Genomic DNA, 20,820 nt, shown 5'->3' with positions numbered 1-20,820 from the left:
GTTATACTATTTTATTTAATTTTATTTGGTGTGTTAATTAATTAATTGATTGTTAGATAATATAATAATTGATTATATTAATTAATTTGGTGTATATATTTGTGTCTATTTAATTATTGGTGTTATTTAATTTAGTAACTAAAATAGAAATAATATATAGTATATATTTTATTGGGCTTATTTAGAGATGTTATGAGTAAATAGGGAGTGTTATAATTAGGCCCATATTGTGTAGTTGGTAAGAGTTAGGGAGTGAGGTACCACACTTCTCTTTATTTCCTTTTCATTATTTACAGATAGAGAGGGAGAGAAGCTGAGAAAGAAAAGAAGAAAGAAGAAAAAGAGAAAGGGGAAGAAAAGAGGAGCTAGGTTTGGAGGAGACATTGAAGAGGTAAGGGGGAGAATCCCTATTATTATGGGTTAATATAATTGGGTCAACGAGTAGAAACATGTTTAGGTATAAATCCCTAATTTTTATGGTTTTGAAATTGATAGATTTTGATGAGTAATCTTTGATTTGTGATGATTAATTGTGTTTGAAATTGACATATGAGTGTTATATATATATACGTTATTTTCTTGTTCCTGTAGTGCTAATACATACATATATGAATACACAAATACAATAAAAAAATGAGTGGTATGGAGTATTTGAACTACTGTAACGTTCTTTGTTTTAAATTGAAAAAGAAACAAGTTCATGAGTATATGATGAAAACATATACATATAATGGAAAAGTATAAAAAAAAGTGAAATAGTTGTGGTATCTAATGACTGTAGCGCAAAACAGTATATGTCTCTCTTTTGTTACTGTAGCATTTTTTTTTTTAGTATTGAAAACAAGGAAGTACTTTAATTTATACCTATGCTCTGTTTCTTTTAATTAGTGCTATATAATTCAATCAGTCCCGAATAGCAAAATTAAGCGGTATAATTAATTGTTTGGAATTTGATGAAAATTTACGTGATAGCTATGTTTAATTAGTAAAATAACATGGTGGTGTTATTTTTTTGAAAATATGATATTTATGAACCGACCGAAATAGTGTGAATTTGAATATCTTTTATATTAAATATTAGTTTTTGGAATAGAAAATGAATTAGAAACTTGAAACTAATGTAATATAATTATTAATTAGTTGATTTACTTAATAGTTGAATTAATTTCAATACGTATAATTGATTGGATTATAATAAGTATTGAAATTGATTATTCGGTTGTCGGTAACTTACAGTATTTTGGAAAGTTGACCGTAATTGTATTTTGACCAAATACTAATGAATTGATACTTGGTTTAGAAGTGTATTCTTATATTTTGTTACGATATGAATTAACATGAGATAGTATGGTTTGCTAGTGTTAATTGTATTTTGGTGAATCGTAATTGAATATTATTTCTATTATGTGGATTGATATCAATGTGTTGTGAATGTTGTGTACAATTTGATATATAATTCATAAAGTTGAATTATTATGGGTATGCGATAAGTTAAGATTGATGAGATGATCTTAATTGCATATGTTTGTTAACATTGTACATACATTCATGTCATGGTGTGCCTTGAAACAAAGGTGGTTTGCTTTGAAACAAAAGCGAGGCTTAGATTCTAGAGTGAATCGGAAGCGGTAAACTATATGTTTACATTTTGGTGGGCTTTGGTCTTGTTCGGATCGGAAGCGTGGCCTAGATTCTAGATATTGAATCGGGAGGTGGTGAAACTTTGGGTTCACAATTCGGTACCACATGCATAGCGTCACATATCTTGCATTGAGTCACATTAAAATTATGCGATAATTGAATATGTGAAGTTGATGTAGTTGTGATATGTGTATGAGTTTGATAATTGAAACGAGTGAGGTTTGAATACATATTTGATTAAATGTGTGAATATGTGATAATTATGGTTGTGTATGTAAATTGAGAATATAATAGTAGAATTGAAATATTATACTATTCAAGCTTGTTGTATACTCGATAACATGTGAAATATGGGTTGATTACTATTATCTACATGGTTATACATAGTGTGATTAATTACTTGAAGTGTTGATTTAACCATTGTATTCCGTTATACTTTCTTCATAATGGTTCGTATTCTCACCCTTCTGTTTTAATGTTGCCCTCGTTTGGCGACATGCAGGTCCTGGAGTTTAGTAGCCGCGTGTGACCTAGCCGGAGGTTCTTCCTTGGTTATTGGAGAATAGGTAGTGAGTCGATGCTCTAGTCATGTAACACTGGGTAGATTAGGTGTATTGAACTCATGTTATATTTGCTCATGTATTATGCTATGACTTGTGAACTTTTGTTGGTTGCTTGTCATTTTGAGAGGCTCAAAAGCCAAACATTCTGATTTTATCTTATGTTGAATTGAGACCATTAGTCGATGTATGATCATGGTATGGGACATGAATCATTATGAATCACATGAGTATCATATTTTCCCCTGTAAATGCATATCCAAGTTAAATTGTGGTTTTATATTAAGTGTTATTAAAATGACCAGGTGTATTGTGTTGTATAGATAAATGCTGTCAGTTTTTAAAGGCTTTTAGTTTTTTTTTAAAAATCGATGTGACGCCCTTTTGAATTATATGCATGCTATTCTCTGATTATATGTTAAATATTTTGGGGTATTAAAAAGGGGTGTTACATTAGTGGTATCAGAGCATGGTTGACTAGTTGGTCAAGGTTATTAATGTCTTTTATCCTGTTGTATTTGATTCGTGTATCTGACACGATCGATACTGTTTTGTCTGGTTGTTTGGTTGTTTAGGACGATGGATGCAGGAAGGAATCTTAACATTAATGTTGGGGCAATGATGAGGTGGACTGGTGCGATCGGACAAGCGCCGCAAGAGAATGTCGGTTATGGAGGAAAGGATGAGTTTCGTGCTTTTGGAGACTTTCAAAAGTGCAACCCGCCGATCTTTGAAGGAGGGTATGGACCGGACAAAGCGCATGTATGGATGAGAGAAATTGAGAAGATCTTTCAACTCATGAGTTATACTGATGTACAGAAGGTACAGTTTGGTACTCACATGCTGACAAAAGAAGCTGACGTTTGGTGGAGTAATATTGTGCGGAGATTTGAAAGAGAAGGTATCGAAGTTACTTGGACTCTTTTCCGTAATTCATTTTTGGGAAACTATTTTCCAGAAGATGTGCGTGGAAAGAAAGAAGTGAGGTTTCTACAGTTGAAACGAGAAGGAGGACAGTTTCGTGGGAAACCGTATGATAACCAGAAGGAACAAATTGGTTTTGTCAAGAGGCTAAGTGGGGGAGGGACTCCTACTCCACTTAAGTGTTACAGATGTGGTGTCGAAGGTCATCGTGTTTCTGAGTGTAAGAAAAAGGTTACTACTTGTTTCAAGTGTGGCAAGCTGGGTCACACAGCTGCTAAGTGTAGAGTTGGTTCGAGTGCGACTTGTTACAATTATGGTGAGCGAGGTCACGTTCGTACCAAATGTGATAAACCAAAGAAGGAGCAAGCAGAAGGAAAAGTGTTTGCGTTGTCTGGTGGTGAGACTACTTCTAAGGATAAGTTAATCTGAGGTACGTGCTTTATTATTGATAATGGTGCAACACATTATTTCATTCTTTGGATTGTGCTATAAGATTGGATCTTGTTTTATCTGTTATGCATAGAAGTATAGTTATTGATACAACTGCTGTGGCTTTATTTCTACTCCTTTTGGTTGTTTGATTTATCCGTTGAGCATCTTTGGTAGAGATTTTGGGAATTGATTTAGTTTGTTTTTTGTTAGACCAAATTGATGAGAATTTTGGTATGAACTGTTTGGAGTTGAATCAAGTATTTGTAACTTTAAGAGAGATTTTTGATCTTGGTATTTTAAGTGATTTCAAGTACAAGTTCTGAAGGGACGATTGTAGTTTAGTAATGGAGGTTTATGTTTCATTATGATTGTCGACTGTCTATTGACAAATTGAGGACTTGATCACCCTTAATCTATTGTTGATAGGAGACGAGATCATATTGGACGAGATAGACTTGTCTTAATAATTTGGTAGTGTGTAAAACGACTAAGGAGAAGTTGAAGAGTCGAATTGAGGAGTTGTTGAGAAGAGGTTCATTTGTCTGAGTGTATGGTCGTAGAGTTGCGCCTGTTTTGTCGAGTAAGAAGAAAGAAGGTTCTATGAGGTAAATTTTCTTAAGGATATTTTGATTCTAAGAGTGACGATGAACATATTGAACATTAAGGATTGTGTTATTGATGTTGAAAGAGAATAAGGTTTATGTAAAGCTTTCTGAATGTGAGTTTAGGTTGGAAGGAGTGAATTTCCTTGGATATGGGATTTCGAGTTGAGGTGTGTTGATGTAGATATCGATAGTGGTAGCTTATGCTTCAAGGTAACTTAAAGTTCATAAGAGGAATTATTCGATGTATGTATTAAAGTTGTTTGCCGCTGTGTTTGTTTTGGAATGTAAGAGGCATTGCTTGTTTGGATCAAGGTTGATATGTTGAGTGATCACAAGAGTTGAATATGAGGTAAACAAGACGAGTAGAATTTCGAATGATTTTAATCTTCGGTTTGAATTACCATCCTGGAAAAGGGAAGGTTGTAGCTGATGCATTGAATGAGAAATAATTTTAAAGTTATGTCGAGGATTCAAGAATTGGAAATCGTTGGAACGATTTAGAGAGTTGAGTTTAGTTGGGAAGCGACGTCTTCGTGTGTTAAGTTGGTATGTTAAAGCCTACTTGTGATATTTTTGACAAGATTAGAGAAGGTTAGAAATCGGATTTTGCAATTGGTTGACAAGATGATATTGAGTAATCAAGGAAAAAAGTGATAACTTTTGGATTGTCGAGAATGGTGTCATGAGATGTTGTGATCAAGTTTGTATTCCTGATGGTTTGAATTCGGACAAAGAGAATTTTTGGATGAGGAACATCGTAATGATTTGAGTATTAATCATGGTATTAATGATGTATCGAAATTTGAGGAAATGTATAGTGGTAAAGTATGAAGAGTGATATACCGAAATTGTGTATTTGAGTTAGACTTGTTAGAAACTGTTTAGTTGGTGCAACAATTATCCTATTCGAGTGGAAGTGAGATGGTATCTCTATGGATTTTATTTCGGGTTGCTGAGAACATCGAGTAATTGTGAAGTGATTTGGGTCATTGTGGATAGGTTGACGAGATGCGCTTATTTTATTCTAGTGAGGATGAATTATCGGAAGAAGAAACTTGCTAAGTTTAACATCGAGAGAACGATGTATTTGCATAGTATTCCATTCGAGTATTGGAGTGGCATTCTTGGAAGCTTGTATGGTTGAAGATGTGGAACGTTTTGTATTGGTATGAATCGGGAGAGAGTAGGTGTGGTTTCGGGGTCGAAATGGTTGTGTCGATTGAATTTTCGAGGACGAAAATATTCTAAGTGGGGGAGAGTTATAACATCCCGATTTTTATTAATATTTTTATTAATTATATTAGTAATTATATTATTTGGTGATTTAAATAATTATTTTCTTAATTTAGTCATTTGTGATGTTTATTGAAATTTTCGCGTTTGGGGACGATTTACTCGGTATTAGTTCGGGATAGCGGATCAATATTTAATCGAAAATTTTAATATTTTTAGTATTAGAAATATTAATGAGTTAATGTTTAGCGTTTTGGGAATTTTTCGAGTAACTAAGATTTGACCGGAAATATGAGACATTGAGTTATTAGAGGATTTTATTATATGGTTATACTATTTTATTTAATTTTATTTGGTGTGTTAATTAATTAATTGATTGTTAGATAATATAATAATTGATTATATTAATTAATTTGGTGTATATATTTGTGTCTATTTAATTATTGGTGTTATTTAATTTAGTAACTAAAATAGAAATAATATATAGTATATATTTTATTGGGCTTATTTAGAGATGTTATGAGTAAATAGGGAGTGTTATAATTAGGCCCATATTGTGTAGTTGGTAAGAGTTAGGGAGTGAGGTACCACACTTCTCTTTATTTCCTTTTCATTATTTACAGATAGAGAGGGAGAGAAGCTGAGAAAGAAAAGAAGAAAGAAGAAAAAGAGAAAGGGGAAGAAAAGAGGAGCTAGGTTTGGAGGAGACATTGAAGAGGTAAGGGGGAGAATCCCTATTATTATGGGTTAATATAATTGGGTCAACGAGTAGAAACATGTTTAGGTATAAATCCCTAATTTTTATGGTTTTGAAATTGATAGATTTTGATGAGTAATCTTTGATTTGTGATGATTAATTGTGTTTGAAATTGACATATGAGTGTTATATATATATATATATATACGTTATTTTCTTGTTCCTGTAGTGCTAATACATACATATATGAATACACAAATACAATAAAAAAATGAGTGGTATGGAGTATTTGAACTACTGTAACGTTCTTTGTTTTAAATTGAAAAAGAAACAAGTTCATGAGTATATGATGAAAACATATACATATAATGGAAAAGTATAAAAAAAAGTGAAATAGTTGTGGTATCTAATGACTGTAGCGCAAAACAGTATATGTCTCTCTTTTGTTACTGTAGCATTTTTTTTTTTAGTATTGAAAACAAGGAAGTACTTTAATTTATACCTATGCTCTGTTTCTTTTAATTAGTGCTATATAATTCAATCAGTCCCGAATAGCAAAATTAAGCGGTATAATTAATTGTTTGGAATTTGATGAAAATTTACGTGATAGCTATGTTTAATTAGTAGAATAACATGGTGGTGTTATTTTTTTGAAAATATGATATTTATGAACCGACCGAAATAGTGTGAATTTGAATATCTTTTATATTAAATATTAGTTTTTGGAATAGAAAATGAATTAGAAACTTGAAACTAATGTAATATAATTATTAATTAGTTGATTTACTTAATAGTTGAATTAATTTCAATACGTATAATTGATTGGATTATAATAAGTATTGAAATTGATTATTCGGTTGTCGGTAACTTACGGTATTTTGGAAAGTTGACCGTAATTGTATTTTGACCAAATACTAATGAATTGATACTTGGTTTAGAAGTGTATTCTTATATTTTGTTACGATATGAATTAACATGAGATAGTATGGTTTGCTAGTGTTAATTGTATTTTGGTAAATCGTAATTGAATATTGTTTCTATTATGTGGATTGATATCAATGTGTTGTGAATGTTGTGTATAATTTGATATATAATTCATAGAGTTGAATTATTATGGGTATGCGATAAGTTAAGATTGATGAGATGATCTTAATTGCATATGTTTGTTAACATTGTACATACATTCATGTCATGGTGTGCCTTGAAACAAATGTGGTTTGCTTTGAAACAAAAGCGAGGCTTAGATTCTAGAGTGAATCGGAAGCGGTAAACTATATGTTTACATTTTGGTGGGCTTTGGTCTTGTCCGGATCGGAAGCGTGGCCTAGATTCTAGATATTGAATCGGGAGGTGGTGAAACTTTGGGTTCACAATTCGGTACCACATGCATAGCGTCACATATCTTGCATTGAGTCACATTAAAATTATGCGATAATTGAATATGTGAAGTTGATGTAGTTGTGATATGTGTATGAGTTTGATAATTGAAACGAGTGAGGTTTGAATACATATTTGATTAAATGTGTGAATATGTGATAATTATGGTTGTGTATGTAAATTGAGAATATAATAGTAGAATTGAAATATTATACTATTCAAGCTTGTTGTATACTCGATAACACGTGAAATATGGGTTGATTACTATTATCTACATGGTTATACATAGTGTGATTAATTACTTGAAGTGTTGATTTAACCATTGTATTCCGTTATACTTTCTTCATAATGGTTCGTATTCTCACCCTTCTGTTTTAATGTTGCCCTCGTTTGGCGACATGCAGGTCCTGGAGTTTAGTAGCCGCGTGTGACCTAGCCGGAGGTTCTTCCTTGGTTATTGGAGACTAGGTAGTGAGTCGATGCTCTAGTCATGTAACACTGGGTAGATTAGGTGTATTGAACTCATGTTATATTTGCTCATGTATTATGCTATGACTTGTGAACTTTTGTTGGTTGCTTGTCGTTTTGAGAGGCTCAAAAGCCAAACATTCTGATTTTATCTTATGTTGAATTGAGACCATTAGTCGATGTATGATCATTGTATGGGACATGAATCATTATGAATCACATGAGTATCATATTTTCCGCTGTAAATGCATATCCAGGTTAAATTGTGATTTTATATTAAGTGTTATTAAAATGACCAGGTGTATTGTGTTGTATAGATAAATGCTGTCAGTTTTTAAAGGCTTTTAGTTTTTTTTTTAAACATCGATGTGACGCCCTTTTGAATTATATGCATGCTATTCTCTGATTATATGTTAAATATTTTTGGGTATTAAAAAGGGGTGTTACAGCTTTGAAGGAACCAACTACACCATATGGCAAGATAAGATGACATTCCTACTGAGTACCCTGAAGGTTCACTATCTCTTGGATTCTGACTTAACACCGATTCTTGAACCAACAGAAAATGACTCTAAAGAACTCAGGAAGGAGCGCATGAAACGTAAGGAGGACGAACTGCTATGTCGTGGACATATTGTGAATACGTTGTCTGATCCTCTCTATGACCAGTATATGGATTATCCGTCTGCAATAGAAATTTGGAAAGTGCTCGCGTTTAAATTCAAGGCCGAAGAGAAAGGTACGAAGAAGTTTTTAATTTCTAAATATTTTGATTTTAAATTTATAGACTCCAAGCCCATTCCTCATAAGTGCACAAGTTGCAAGTCCTTGTGAATAAAATAAAAGTGGTGAAAATAGACATCCTTGAGACTTTTCAAGTGGGTACATCATTGCAAAATTACCACCTTCATGGGAAACATATTTCCTCAAATTAAGTTTTCATTGAGACATTGCAAAGGAATAGAGAGGAAGTAGGGTGGCTTTATGGGTGCCACAGTAGGAATATTAAACTAAAGTGTATAGGGGAGTTTGCTCGACCAAAGTAGTTTTGTTGACCTCATACTCAATAAGGCCCACAAGCAGCAAATATTACATGAGAAAATCCTATAACCCTACAATGGGTCATCAAGTTCATAAAAGTCTTGATGACATTCCCGGTGGACATTAGATCTAAGTTTGTTCAAACTAAATTGTTGATAGTTAAAGGTACTTTGACTTAACAATCTCTTACTTGAAGGATATACATTTTTCAATTTATAAACATGTTTAGGATGTTGATGAAACCTCGTTTGTTAATATATTTGATATTATTTGTATTCAAATGTAGTATATTTTTATTAGTATAATATTAAATAGGAGCTCAATTTTATTATATATTAATGATCAATCTAATACTCTGTTATATTTCTCACTAACTAGACAAATTCTTTCATCATGTATTTATGTAATAACATGGTGATTTTTAGAAAGATTTTGTGTCATCTATTTGATAAAGAATCATTATTGGCTGGTATGAATAGATATTATCTAGAAAATGGGTTAAATATATACTTACCCACAGCTAATTAGGTGGCTCAGGGAATACTCATATTAAAAAATAAACCTGATTAATTCTCTTTTAAATTTGAATGAGACTATCCAATTTGAAACGAGAAATAATCCTAAACAGATTAATATCTAAAATGAATGGCCATGGCAAATCACAAATCCAAAGCTCTTGCTTTTATAGCAAATCACTACTAATAAGGAAACTAAACTAGTGTTGATACTATAATGAAATCGCAAGCAAGATGTTTTCAATTAAACTTAGGGTTAAATATAATTTTGATCATCGTATTTAGGTGTTTTTAATTTTTTTTCGTATTTTAAAACCTAACTTTTTAGTTATTTAACTTTACTTCTTTTGCAATTTTTTGTCCCCTACAATTTTGCAGACGCTACAGTTATTCTTTAAGTTTACTTTTTTGAGATTTTTTAGTTCTCTTACATGTTTAAGACGTTACATTGATGATTAAGATAAAAAAATTAAAAATAAGTTAATAAATTTAAATTATAATTTTCTTTGGCAAACCCAGATCATTTTAGCATCTTTTCAATCCACAAGAACACAATTGAATAGGAATATGTGTGATATATAAAGACTAATATTTTATAAGGTTATGCTGAAGACGTTAAGAATGTGGTAGAGGGGAATTTATGGTGAATCACCATTTGAGACAATGTTGTTTGGAAATTCAGAGAGTGAGAAAACTTTAATTGCAAATATGGTTGGAGATATTGGGCTTATTTGTTTCAACTTTTTTTTTTTCTATTTTCAAATTTTGATTCAATAAATTGGTTTCAAAATATTATAAATTTTTTTTATATTTGTTTTTTATAAATTTAAAGACTAATTCTGACATCCTATAATATAAATATACATTATTGAAAATAAAAAAAAAATCAAAATCGCAATTTATTTTAAAAAGTTGTATTTTAAAAATGATTTTTATAAAAAACTATTTGAAATAGCTTTAAAATTAAGTGATTTTTTAATAAAATTTTGATATTCAAAAATTTTTTCACTGAAATGATGAAATATCTTAAATAATATTTTAAGAATAATAATTCAAATTGAATTTTCATTTTAAGTTTTAAGAAAAACTAGTAGAATACTTGTGTGTCCGCACGTGTACAGGTTTGGACCATATATTTGTCACCAGTTTGTTAAGGAATTTCAAATAAATTATAAAATATCAAAATATTAATTGATAAAAGAAAAAACATTGGGATGGAAGATGAATGTTTATGTTTTTAAAAACAAACTAGTGGGAAACCCGTGCATCCGCACGGGTTCTGGTGTGAGATGGACTGAGTTGTTCTTGTGCATATATATTAGATCGGAAAAAAAGGTAGATGAAAAAAAAAAGTTACCTTAGACCATAAGTGACCATAAGGCTATAAGATATAATATGTTTCGACGTTTTAAAAAAAAATAATAACAAAGACAAACTGTATTTTTCTTTTGATATATCATAGACTTTCCAAAAAAAAAATTGATGATAAAAACAAATAAAATATAATACACTAAAAATCTAACCGATCTTAAGTATGTAATTAAAACTGTAATAATTCATGGGAAATAATATACTCTAACAAATAACCGGAAAAAACTCATAATACAAATACAATGTTAGAAATACTATGTAAAACACATACTATGTATATTACATTTAAATTAAATTCTACAAAAAATAAAGTGATTACTATACAAAAAATAAGTAGGTACAATGTATATATAAAATAATATAATTAATGGTCAATATTTAATTTTTGATCATTTAAATAAATAATGACATGTTATTTTGACATTTGTATAAATAAAACCTATGGTATTCTTTAACTCCATTAGGTTGAGTGTTTGTTTTAAAAAAAAAAGTAAACAAAAATATTGACATAAATTTTCATAAGTCACAGAAACGTTTCATTAAACGTACACTTGTTTCATCGCCTAAGTTGTGTAAAATCCATATTCCCAAAGCAGTGTCATTTATTCATACGCTTGTTGAAGAGGAAAGGTTAGTCTCGTTTCAAGAAGTACAACACAACTCAGTCCAACCTTGTTCACTATGACGGAAGACGATGGAAGGAGGTTCATCCCAGCAACCGGCTACTACGGTGAAGACGTCCTCTCACAGGTATTGTTGTTGTCTTTTTTTTCCATTTACAAAACGTTGAATAACATCACATATGCTTACAATGGGAACTAAGCATAATATATGATGTTGGGTAACATGTAGGCCTGTGCGAGGCAATACCAATGCTGGAAAACCAAACCGAAAGGCAGTGGGTGTGGCCATCAATAATGAAGCTGGTCGGAGTCGTGATGCTGGCAAGTCTTATATACAGAAAAGAAAGGCAGTAGGTGTTACCATCAATGATGATGCTGGAAGGAGACGCGATGCTGGCAGGTGCAAGAGTTGTGTACTTGGAACGTGTCGTCAAAAGATTTCGGCATGGTAGGTTTTGTTAAATGTATATCTTTTAATCATCATATAATATTTCTTTACCGCCAGTTGAAGGTACAAAAAAGGAAACTTAGCATTTCATATGTGTTTTACCGCCTTAGGAATCCCACACCTGAAAGAGTGTCAGACAAACTTAAGGGCAAGGCAAGAGCCACGGAGGTCTGTCTAGGTAAGCCAACCATTCTTGTCAAGGGCAAGGGAAAAGGAGAGGTTTCCCGCCATAGGGAATATTGTGGCCCCAGGGGAAGGTATATGCTCATTGATAACAAATCTCAATGAATAACATTTGTTCCGTGTACTTTGACTGTATAACTTATCTCAATGGAAGGGTATATATGTTTAATTCGTGTTAATTTTCTATAGGCCTTCAAAACTGGACTTTGTTCGTGATGGTGACATAAGGTGGACCAGGGTGGTCGATAACCCAAAGAAGCTCAGAACAAATGTTTTTGTAAGTTACGAAGCAAAACCTCTTTGGAAGAACAACCGTGCATCTGATTTTATTGTATTGTAAACCTGTTATTTGCTTTACTGATGCAAAAAATTCCCAGAGGGGTGATTCGTGCCTGCATAAGTGGTCACATTCCAAGGATTAAGCTGGTCGACTGCAACACCAATGTCCCATACTTCTGTGAGATGAAGAAAAGGGAAGACAACATTGAAAGGTATTTATGCGATGGGTGGTCCGACTTTTGTAAAGACAGGAACCTCCAAGCAGGCGACACTCTGAGATTCTGCATTAGGTATCCCCCGGTGGAAGAGATTCTGGTGTCGGTGAGGCGTGTACAATCTGGTTGGCGAATCCCCGAAGAAGGTGTCGAAAGGTGTGGCTGAACTTTGAAGAACAATGGAACCCTGATATTTTGTAATATTTTATACCAGTAGTAGACTGGTTTTTGTCATGTAATGCAAGGATATTGGGAGGTTGTTGCTTTGTAAGCAACTTCCTCAAAACATATTGTGTTTTGCATGTTTAATGCAGTATTTATAACTGTCATTTTGGGTACAATTAAGTGTTTAATAGTTGTTTGGAATTATTCTATACCTGCCCTAAAAATTAAATTTAGAGTCGCCACCTATTATGAAGGGCGAATAGGAAACCCTAAGCAGTTAAGAGATCGGGGTAAGATTATTATAATCAGGTCGAAGGAAGGTGTTAGGCACCATCAACCCCTTCCTAAGGTTTGAGCTAAGGTAACTGTTTATGGCAAAATTATAGAGGTTAATAGCTAAAAAACTGAAAAGGGGGAAAAGTGAGATTGGACAGAATGGAGGTTTTAGGGAAGGGGACTCGCCTTGGTTATCCAAGTGCCTACGTACCTCCTTATGGAGGATCAGAGTCTACGTAGTTCGGGAACAGGGTTGTACGCCTTTGAATTTGATTTGATATAGTTTGAAGGCTTTTTGAATGGCCTATCGTAGTTTTTGAAATGCGAAGTTCGAAGGTATTTTGAATTACCTTATCGTAGATTTGAAAATCGCAGCAATGGAAATCTGTAGTTACGTGGTTTAGTGTGCTTTAATGTTTGGCGTACAACCCTGATTTGATATGTTACCGTTAGGTGCGATCATCAATAGGTTTGATCATTATAGTTAACAGATTAAATAATGTATTGCTGGTTGCTCTGATCGATAGATTCGATCTTCACGGGTAGCAAATAAAGTGTGTTTTAATTTGTAATTAAATTATGAGTTCGTCATTGCCTCTCGTAACCAATAGATTTGGTTAGTACATGACAACGAATTCAATTATTTACGTTTTATTATTTTATCTCTCGTCATTGCGACTAATAGATTTAGTCGGGTCGAGGAGAGAATTAATGTTAATGTTTTTGCCAAATGGGCAATGGGATTGTACAAACCCTAATGCCTGAATCGACTAGGGTCTTGTTGTTTTTTAACAATTAAAAATTAATTAAATTAATTGAATCGAATTTAATCGAGGAAATAATCGGGACAATCCTAATGTTAATTATAGCCCTAATCCTAGTTTTAATCCAAATCCTAATTATATCTCTAATCTAATTAAATGAATAAATTAAATTAAATATAATTGATTAATTTTAAATCTAGATAAATAAATAGATAAATAAAAAAAAATGTAGAAGAACCTGGTTTTTATTGTGTGTGGGCAAGCTGGGAGCCTATACTGTGTGCCTTCGTCCCGGTTCGTTGGGTCTTCATCCAGAACGATCAAACAGTTGATTGATGGAGGCTTATGGTAGACGCGCGCTGGAGCGGCATACTGGATCTGATGAATGTCTCAAGCAAATAAAAATGTTTGCAACGCTCAAGTTCGAACCAACGACCTTTGAGTCACACAAAACTTCGACTGCCACCTGCGCTACATTGCCAAGTTGATATTATAACGCAACAGGATTAATATATTAAAAAACAGATTTAAGAAAATTTGAAACTGAACATTCCCGCGCCCAGCCTCCCCTTCGTCTTCGTAGAGTTTTTTCAGAAAAAACCAGGACTTTAGGCTACGGTTTCTTCAGTGTTGCTATAGCATGGCCTCGGTCCAAACTGTGAATTAGCATCAATAAATACACAAAAATAACCCAGATCGATTATAGCGAACCCCACGAATCCATTGGGCTCTTTTATTTGGCTTAATTTCTCCTTAAACTGAAAACCCCAATTCGAAGCTTCTAAACCCTATCAATGGCGAAATACTGAATCTTCACCCAAACTCCAATTAAACTATACAGAAACCTTAAAAACACTATGAAGAACACGAATATGCATTCATATTACATTTATCATGCGTGAATTGACGAAATCAATCAAAACTTAAAAGTGCCAAACCGTGAATTATATGAACATTCTTCAGCGTCTTTTAGTCGATGATGAATGTTGGGATTCACTCAGAAACCTCCAGGGAATCGATTTGGATGCTTGGTTTGACTCCAATCGGACTCTATCTTCAAGAACGCTTTTAAATTTTTCCAAGAAAATTTCATTCGGTTAAGGGCTCCCTTTCTCCAGATTTCCGTCCCAACCACCAACCCTTGTGTCTACAATTTTTGTTAGTTTATACATGATTTGAATTAGGTCATTTAGTTTGTACAAAATCCCTTTGAATCAAGAAATTGCACTTGATTGCAAATCACCATCTAAACTTCCCAATTTTAGCTAAAACTTGGTCTTCTTTTCCTCAATCCCCTTGTCACGAAATTGATATAAAAAATTGATATATTTGATGATTTATTATGATTAGAAGTTTAGACTAAATCATATCTTTCATATTTTCTTGATTTATTTGATTTAAACTATATTTTTAATAAATAAAAATTCACTAAAAATATAAATAAAGTCAAATAACCGTGGGCTTGAGTTTGGAGCTTCTTAATACTCTTATAAGAAAGTTTGGGTCATAAAAGAATGGGCCCATTTGGAAAAAATTCAAGTTTAATCCTCATTTGCTTCACCTTCTCCATCCAAAATCGACTAACTTTGACAAGGCATATCTCTCTCAATTTTTAAGATATGGAAGTGTTTTAGGATTTTTTAGAAAGCTTGATGAGTCCTTTAAAACCTCCTTTTGGTTTCACCTCAATTGGAGCTTCCATGCTCAAGTTATGAGCTTTGACCCGAAAGGTGTCTTTTGTTGACTTTTTGGAGGACCTATTATCTCTTGCACCATATCTCTCAAATGAAGCATTTCTGGCCTTGGCTTGTGAGAGACAAAGTTGTAGAGAATCCAATTTCCTTCAAAATAGGCTTTGGTTGGGGAATTTTTGATGCTCCATGTGAAAGTTATGACTAGTCAAAGTTGAGTTGACTTTTTAGTTAAAAAAACCCTGATTTGAACCTTTGATTAGGAGAGAGTGACTTGAGTTTAACCATTGAGCCTTGAACCCTTGAAGATGAAATAAGACGGGCAAATTTTGGGGTATGACAGCTGCCCCTGTTCAATCTTCTTAAACTTGAAGAGTCAGATAGGCACGTCTGCCTATCGTGATCTAAAGGCAGAAGATGATTGGACACTGAAATACCCTGAAATTTGCATGGGAAGAAATTTCGTAGGAGATGGGCTTACAGATGCCACCCAGGGTAAATACCCCCTTTTTTTGTGTAGCAGATGCTCTCTGTTTTTTTGGAAGGAGCTACGCATTTTGATCGTAGCATGGCCTGAAAAGGCAACCTTGATTTTATGCAATGTTTATGATGCATGCGATGTATGATGCAGTGAGCTTCTCAAAATAAATGAGAGCAATGTATGCATATGCATTATGTATGAATGAGGTAGGTTAGTTGAATGATGCATGATTGTTAGTTATGTTAGTTGAAGCATGTTAGTAACTTTGGAAAAGAAAAATAAAACCTTTGTGTGTTATTGATGATGTTTTGGAGAAGATCACTGCCGAGGGACTAACGTGATAAACCCAATTGAAGAATTGTTTGAGAAACCTTGTGATAAGGGAAAATAAATCCCTATTTGCAAAGAGATGTACCTTTATATCACTGGCAGGGGACTAACGTGATATTAATCAGCGAGATGATTTGAAGGAGATCACTGCCAAGGGACTAACGTGATGAATGCTGTGTAGGAGGAGTTTACCTTGATATGGTGCTAGCAAGGGTTTGCAGTTCGTAGATAACCCACTTACTATAGCCCTAGTAAGTCGTCGCGGTCGGTATACCTACTCCCTATCGTAGTTGGAAACAAGTTTGTGGTGTGGCCCGCTTACTAGCTCTAGTAAGTCGTCGTGGGCGGCCATACCTCCTTGCCATCGTAGTTGGGAAACAAGTTTGTGGTGTGGCCCACTTACTAGCTCTAGTAAGTCGTCGCGGGCGGCCATACCTCCTTGACATCATAGTTGGGAAACAAGTTTATGGTGTGGCCCACTTCCTTGTTGTCAAAATTGGGAATAGCAGTTGGGAAACAAGTTTTGTGGTGAGGACCACTTCCTTGTCATCAAAATTGGGAATAGAAGTTGGGAAACAAGTTTTGTGGTGAGGACCACTTCCTTGTCGTCAAAATTGGGAATAGCAGTTGGGAAACAAGTTTTGTGGTGAGGACCACTTCCTTGTCATCAAAATTGGGAATAGCAGTTGGGAAACAAGTTTTGTGGTGAGGACCACTTCCTTGTCGTCAAAATTGGGAATAGCAGTTGGGAAACAAGTTTTATGGTGAGGACCACTTCCCTGTCATCAAAATTGGGAATAACAGTTGGGAAACATCACTTGTTTGGAGACTCGCGACTCATAGCACGTCAAAAGTTTTACGACTCGCGGGTCGGAGAAAATAGCACCTCAAATGTTTTACGACTCGCGGGTCGGAGAAAAAAGCATGTCAAATGTTTTACGACTCGCGGGTCGGAGACAATAGCATGTCAAATGTTTTACGACTCGCGGGTCGGAGACAATAGCATGTCAAACATTTTACGACTCGCGGGTCAAAACGAAACGATATGTTCAGAAACTCATGACTCGAGGGTCGGATATTCACGAATCGAGGTTCGGAGAACACACCTATCATAACACGGGGGTTGGAAACTCGCGACTCGTGGGTCGGAAAACACACCTATCACAATACGAGGGTTGGAACTGGGCTTTTGTAGTATGTGAATGCGCTAGATGCTATGTATATGCTAATGCGTATGTATATGTTTTATGAAATGTACAGCAAGGTTGCTATCATCGGTAAGGTTACCGGGATACATCAATCAGGTGATTGGAAATAAGCCAACAGTAAGGTTACTGGCATCGGTAAGGTCACCGGAAAGCATCAATCAGGTGATTGGAAAAATATCTCAGTAAGGTTACTGGCATCGGTAAGGTTACCGGAAAGCAGGTGGACAATGTGATTTAGCACCAAAGTAATGGCTCGGATGTTTTGACGTATGGGATAATGCTTATGCTCATGCATATGTTGGTTGATGTAATGAGTGGAACGAATTAATGTCTTTTATAAGACTACCTGAAAAGGTCTCCGGAATGGATATGAAGATTTGTCTTTAAAGAAGACTACCTGAAAAAGGTTTTTTTTTTTCAGCAAAGGATGAGGATTGTCTTAAAGAAGACTACCTGGAAAGGCTGAAAAATGTCTAAAAAGACTACCTAAAAAGGTTTTGGAAAGGATAATGAATGTCTTAGAAAAAGCCACCTAAAAGGGTTCTTAGAATGTCTTAGAGAAGACTACCTGAAGAGATTCCTGAAAAGGATGACAAATTGTCTTAAAGAAGACTACCTGAAAAGGTACTTAGAAAAAGAATGTTTTGAAGAAGAATACCTGAAAAGGTACTTAGAAAAAGAATGTCTTGAATAAGACTACCTAAATAGGTTCCTAGAAAGGATTGTAAGACTTGTCTTAAAGAAGACTACCTGAAAAGGCTTCTAGAAAGGATCGTAGGATTTGTCTTAAAGAAGAATACTTAACAAAAAGTGTGGTGTAATGTATCAACCAATGTAGGTAATGCATGATTTATATGTATTTGCATGATGCTCCAATGATAGGTTGTTGATAACCAAAGCGTATATAGTTTGCTAATGTTGTAAGGTTGTTGGATGCTAGCGCGATTTCCCAATACCTGTTTCTTGAACTTTGTAGTTAGGAGAAAGATTGATTCGAGGTTGTAAAGCATGAAGACGCCTTTTCCTTTTGTTGTGCGCCTTATGGGTTTGATATCCATTGCCCCAGTATTTTCGTGGATAAAGATGCTTATGAGGGAAGTGCCCCAGGAAATAGCCTTGTCATATGTTTCGACGTTTAGATTGAAGGGCGCACCATTGATTTCCAAGATATGGAGGGTTATCCATGGTGTTCTATCCTTTTGAATTTATCCCATGTTTGACATGTCCCTGATTATTATTGCTTCGAGACGTGACCCAAGTCAATTGGACCTTAGGGAGAATGCCCCTGTAATCCTTGAGGTTTTGCCCCTGTTTAGGAAAACCCTCTGGACGTGGTTTCCCCATTCCAGAGTCTTTATTAGAAATGATCGCCTTTGATTAACCAATTTGGGATCTCCTTGAGTGCTAAGTGTTTGTTCGTAGATGACGTTGTACCCTTCGAGAAGTAACCCCAATGCGATGCGTATGCAAGTTTTGGAATCGAAGTCCGTTACGAATTAGGACTGGATGATTAGTAATGAATGTTTGAAGAAGCGTAGTGATTAGAAATAGTTTGAACAAACATAGGAGTCGGTATAACAAAATCCTGCTTAGTATGCTTTCGTAGTTAACCTTGCCTCAATTAGGACTTTTGAATGTTGTAACTTGGCTTGGTTCATGTTTTAAGAAACAATGGATATAAGGCTCAAAATTTATTTAACCCAACCCCTTTCTCCTTGATGTTCTCCAAATCCTAGAAATTCGCCTAATCCAATGAATGTGTTTTGTTTGTAAGAGAACCGTTTCAGTTTTGATGTTGAGCAGAAGCCTTAGTAGAGGTCCAAGCACTGGTAAAAATGTTGTAAAGATCCAAGCATTAATGTGAAGCTTTGATGGTTTAGCAGTCACCAGATTATCCTTTGTATTTCACCTTTGTTTTTATCCCTTATCTTTGCATGAACCAATTCCCTTGAATTTGATCCATTGGGATGCCCTAATTTTGCCTAAGTCATTTTATTTTCTTTCATGAAATTTTCATTTTGACTTAGCGGGCGCTTTCCTCCTTTTTTGAATGCTCTTTTTTTATCCTTGGATTTTGAATATTGTGACTGCCATGTCGATTTTGATTTGCAAGCTTCGTCTTTGATACGTCCTCAATCTTGACTGATGTATTGAGGAAGAAGATTGTTGTGAATGTTATCTCCATTGCTTCCTCAATCTTGGATGAACGCGAGGAATAAAATATGCTTGAACCTTATGCTTGAACCTTTGCTTGACTCTTTGCCTGAATCCTTGCTTGAATTGACTGATTCTCTTGACAACCAAAATATACCATTGAATTAGTCGAAATCTACCATGCCCCTGGTTGAAATCAAGGTCTTTTTTTGAAAAGTAGAAACAAGCTCCAACTCCTGGCTCGAGGGGGTGACGAGGGATTAACATCCTTATATCTCCACTGTTTGGGAATTGAAACAATGCCTGTACATCCTCGGCTCGGTCTTACCTTGAAAGCATACGTTTAGCGAGATTTAGTTATTTGTATTCGTCATTCTCCCTTAAGTTTGTTAATAATCCTAAAACCTGGAAAGTCGTAATAGTGAGCGAAATGAATTGACTCCAAAACATGCATGGTCATCCCATTAGAATTTCTAATCCGAAGGTACAACTTTTTATCTCGAGTAACACTTAGCGATCATAGGGGTTGAAATTCTGAGCATGATAAACACCTATTGATCCTAGGGACGATCTCCTTTGTAAATCCATTGACCTTGTTTTACTCCTTAGTTGATGAACTTGTAGAAATGAAGGGTAACCTCGAGTTCTCCTTGGACATGTCAAACCTGTTGGGAATAAATCGTTAGCGGTGGGTTTTCGTCGTATCGGAACTTCATGAGTTTCCTTTGACTGAACCTCTTTTGCTTTTTCTAAGGATAGTGTCACACCGTTCGCAATCTTCAGAGTTCGTAGATTGATGAGGAAAACCTATGACCCTTTTGCCCCTTGGTGTGGGGTTAACACATGTTGCCTTCCCTCCATCATAGTCATGCATCTCTGTTCAGGGTGTTGCCCCAGTTGGACTGACCCTTGCCCCTCAAGTTATCATAGAGCGTCCTTGTAATGTTTGCTATGTTCTAAGATGAACCCCTTGATGACTAGATACTCTTTGAGTGTATCTATGAGGGAACTTCTTTGTTGAACTAATCCTTGCTCGACGATAACCTTTATCGTATTTACAATCTTGTTATGAAAAGGCATGGACATGTAACCGGCATGGCGAAAGATATCCCCCCTTTTTTTTTAGTAAGACCAAGGTC

At 34.6% G+C, this 20,820-nt stretch overlaps 1 protein-coding gene across 1 annotated transcript; it reads left to right on the top strand.

The window, feature by feature from the left end:
* Window positions 1-255: 255 nt before the first annotated feature.
* Window positions 256-8,212, top strand: LOC131611352 (uncharacterized). The gene is made up of 4 exons (XM_058883392.1): window positions 256-391; window positions 2,144-2,207; window positions 2,777-3,555; window positions 7,874-8,212. The coding sequence occupies exon 3, from the start codon at window positions 2,781-2,783 to the stop codon at window positions 3,552-3,554; it is 774 nt and encodes a 257-aa protein (XP_058739375.1). The 5' UTR covers window positions 256-391; window positions 2,144-2,207; window positions 2,777-2,780; the 3' UTR covers window position 3,555; window positions 7,874-8,212.
* Window positions 8,213-20,820: the final 12,608 nt, after the last annotated feature.

Source organism: Vicia villosa, linkage group LG6 (assembly GCF_029867415.1).
Source record: "Vicia villosa cultivar HV-30 ecotype Madison, WI linkage group LG6, Vvil1.0, whole genome shotgun sequence".
In the NCBI taxonomy this organism is placed as follows: domain Eukaryota; kingdom Viridiplantae; phylum Streptophyta; class Magnoliopsida; order Fabales; family Fabaceae; genus Vicia; species Vicia villosa.
This window is presented reverse-complemented; position numbering and strand designations above follow the sequence as displayed.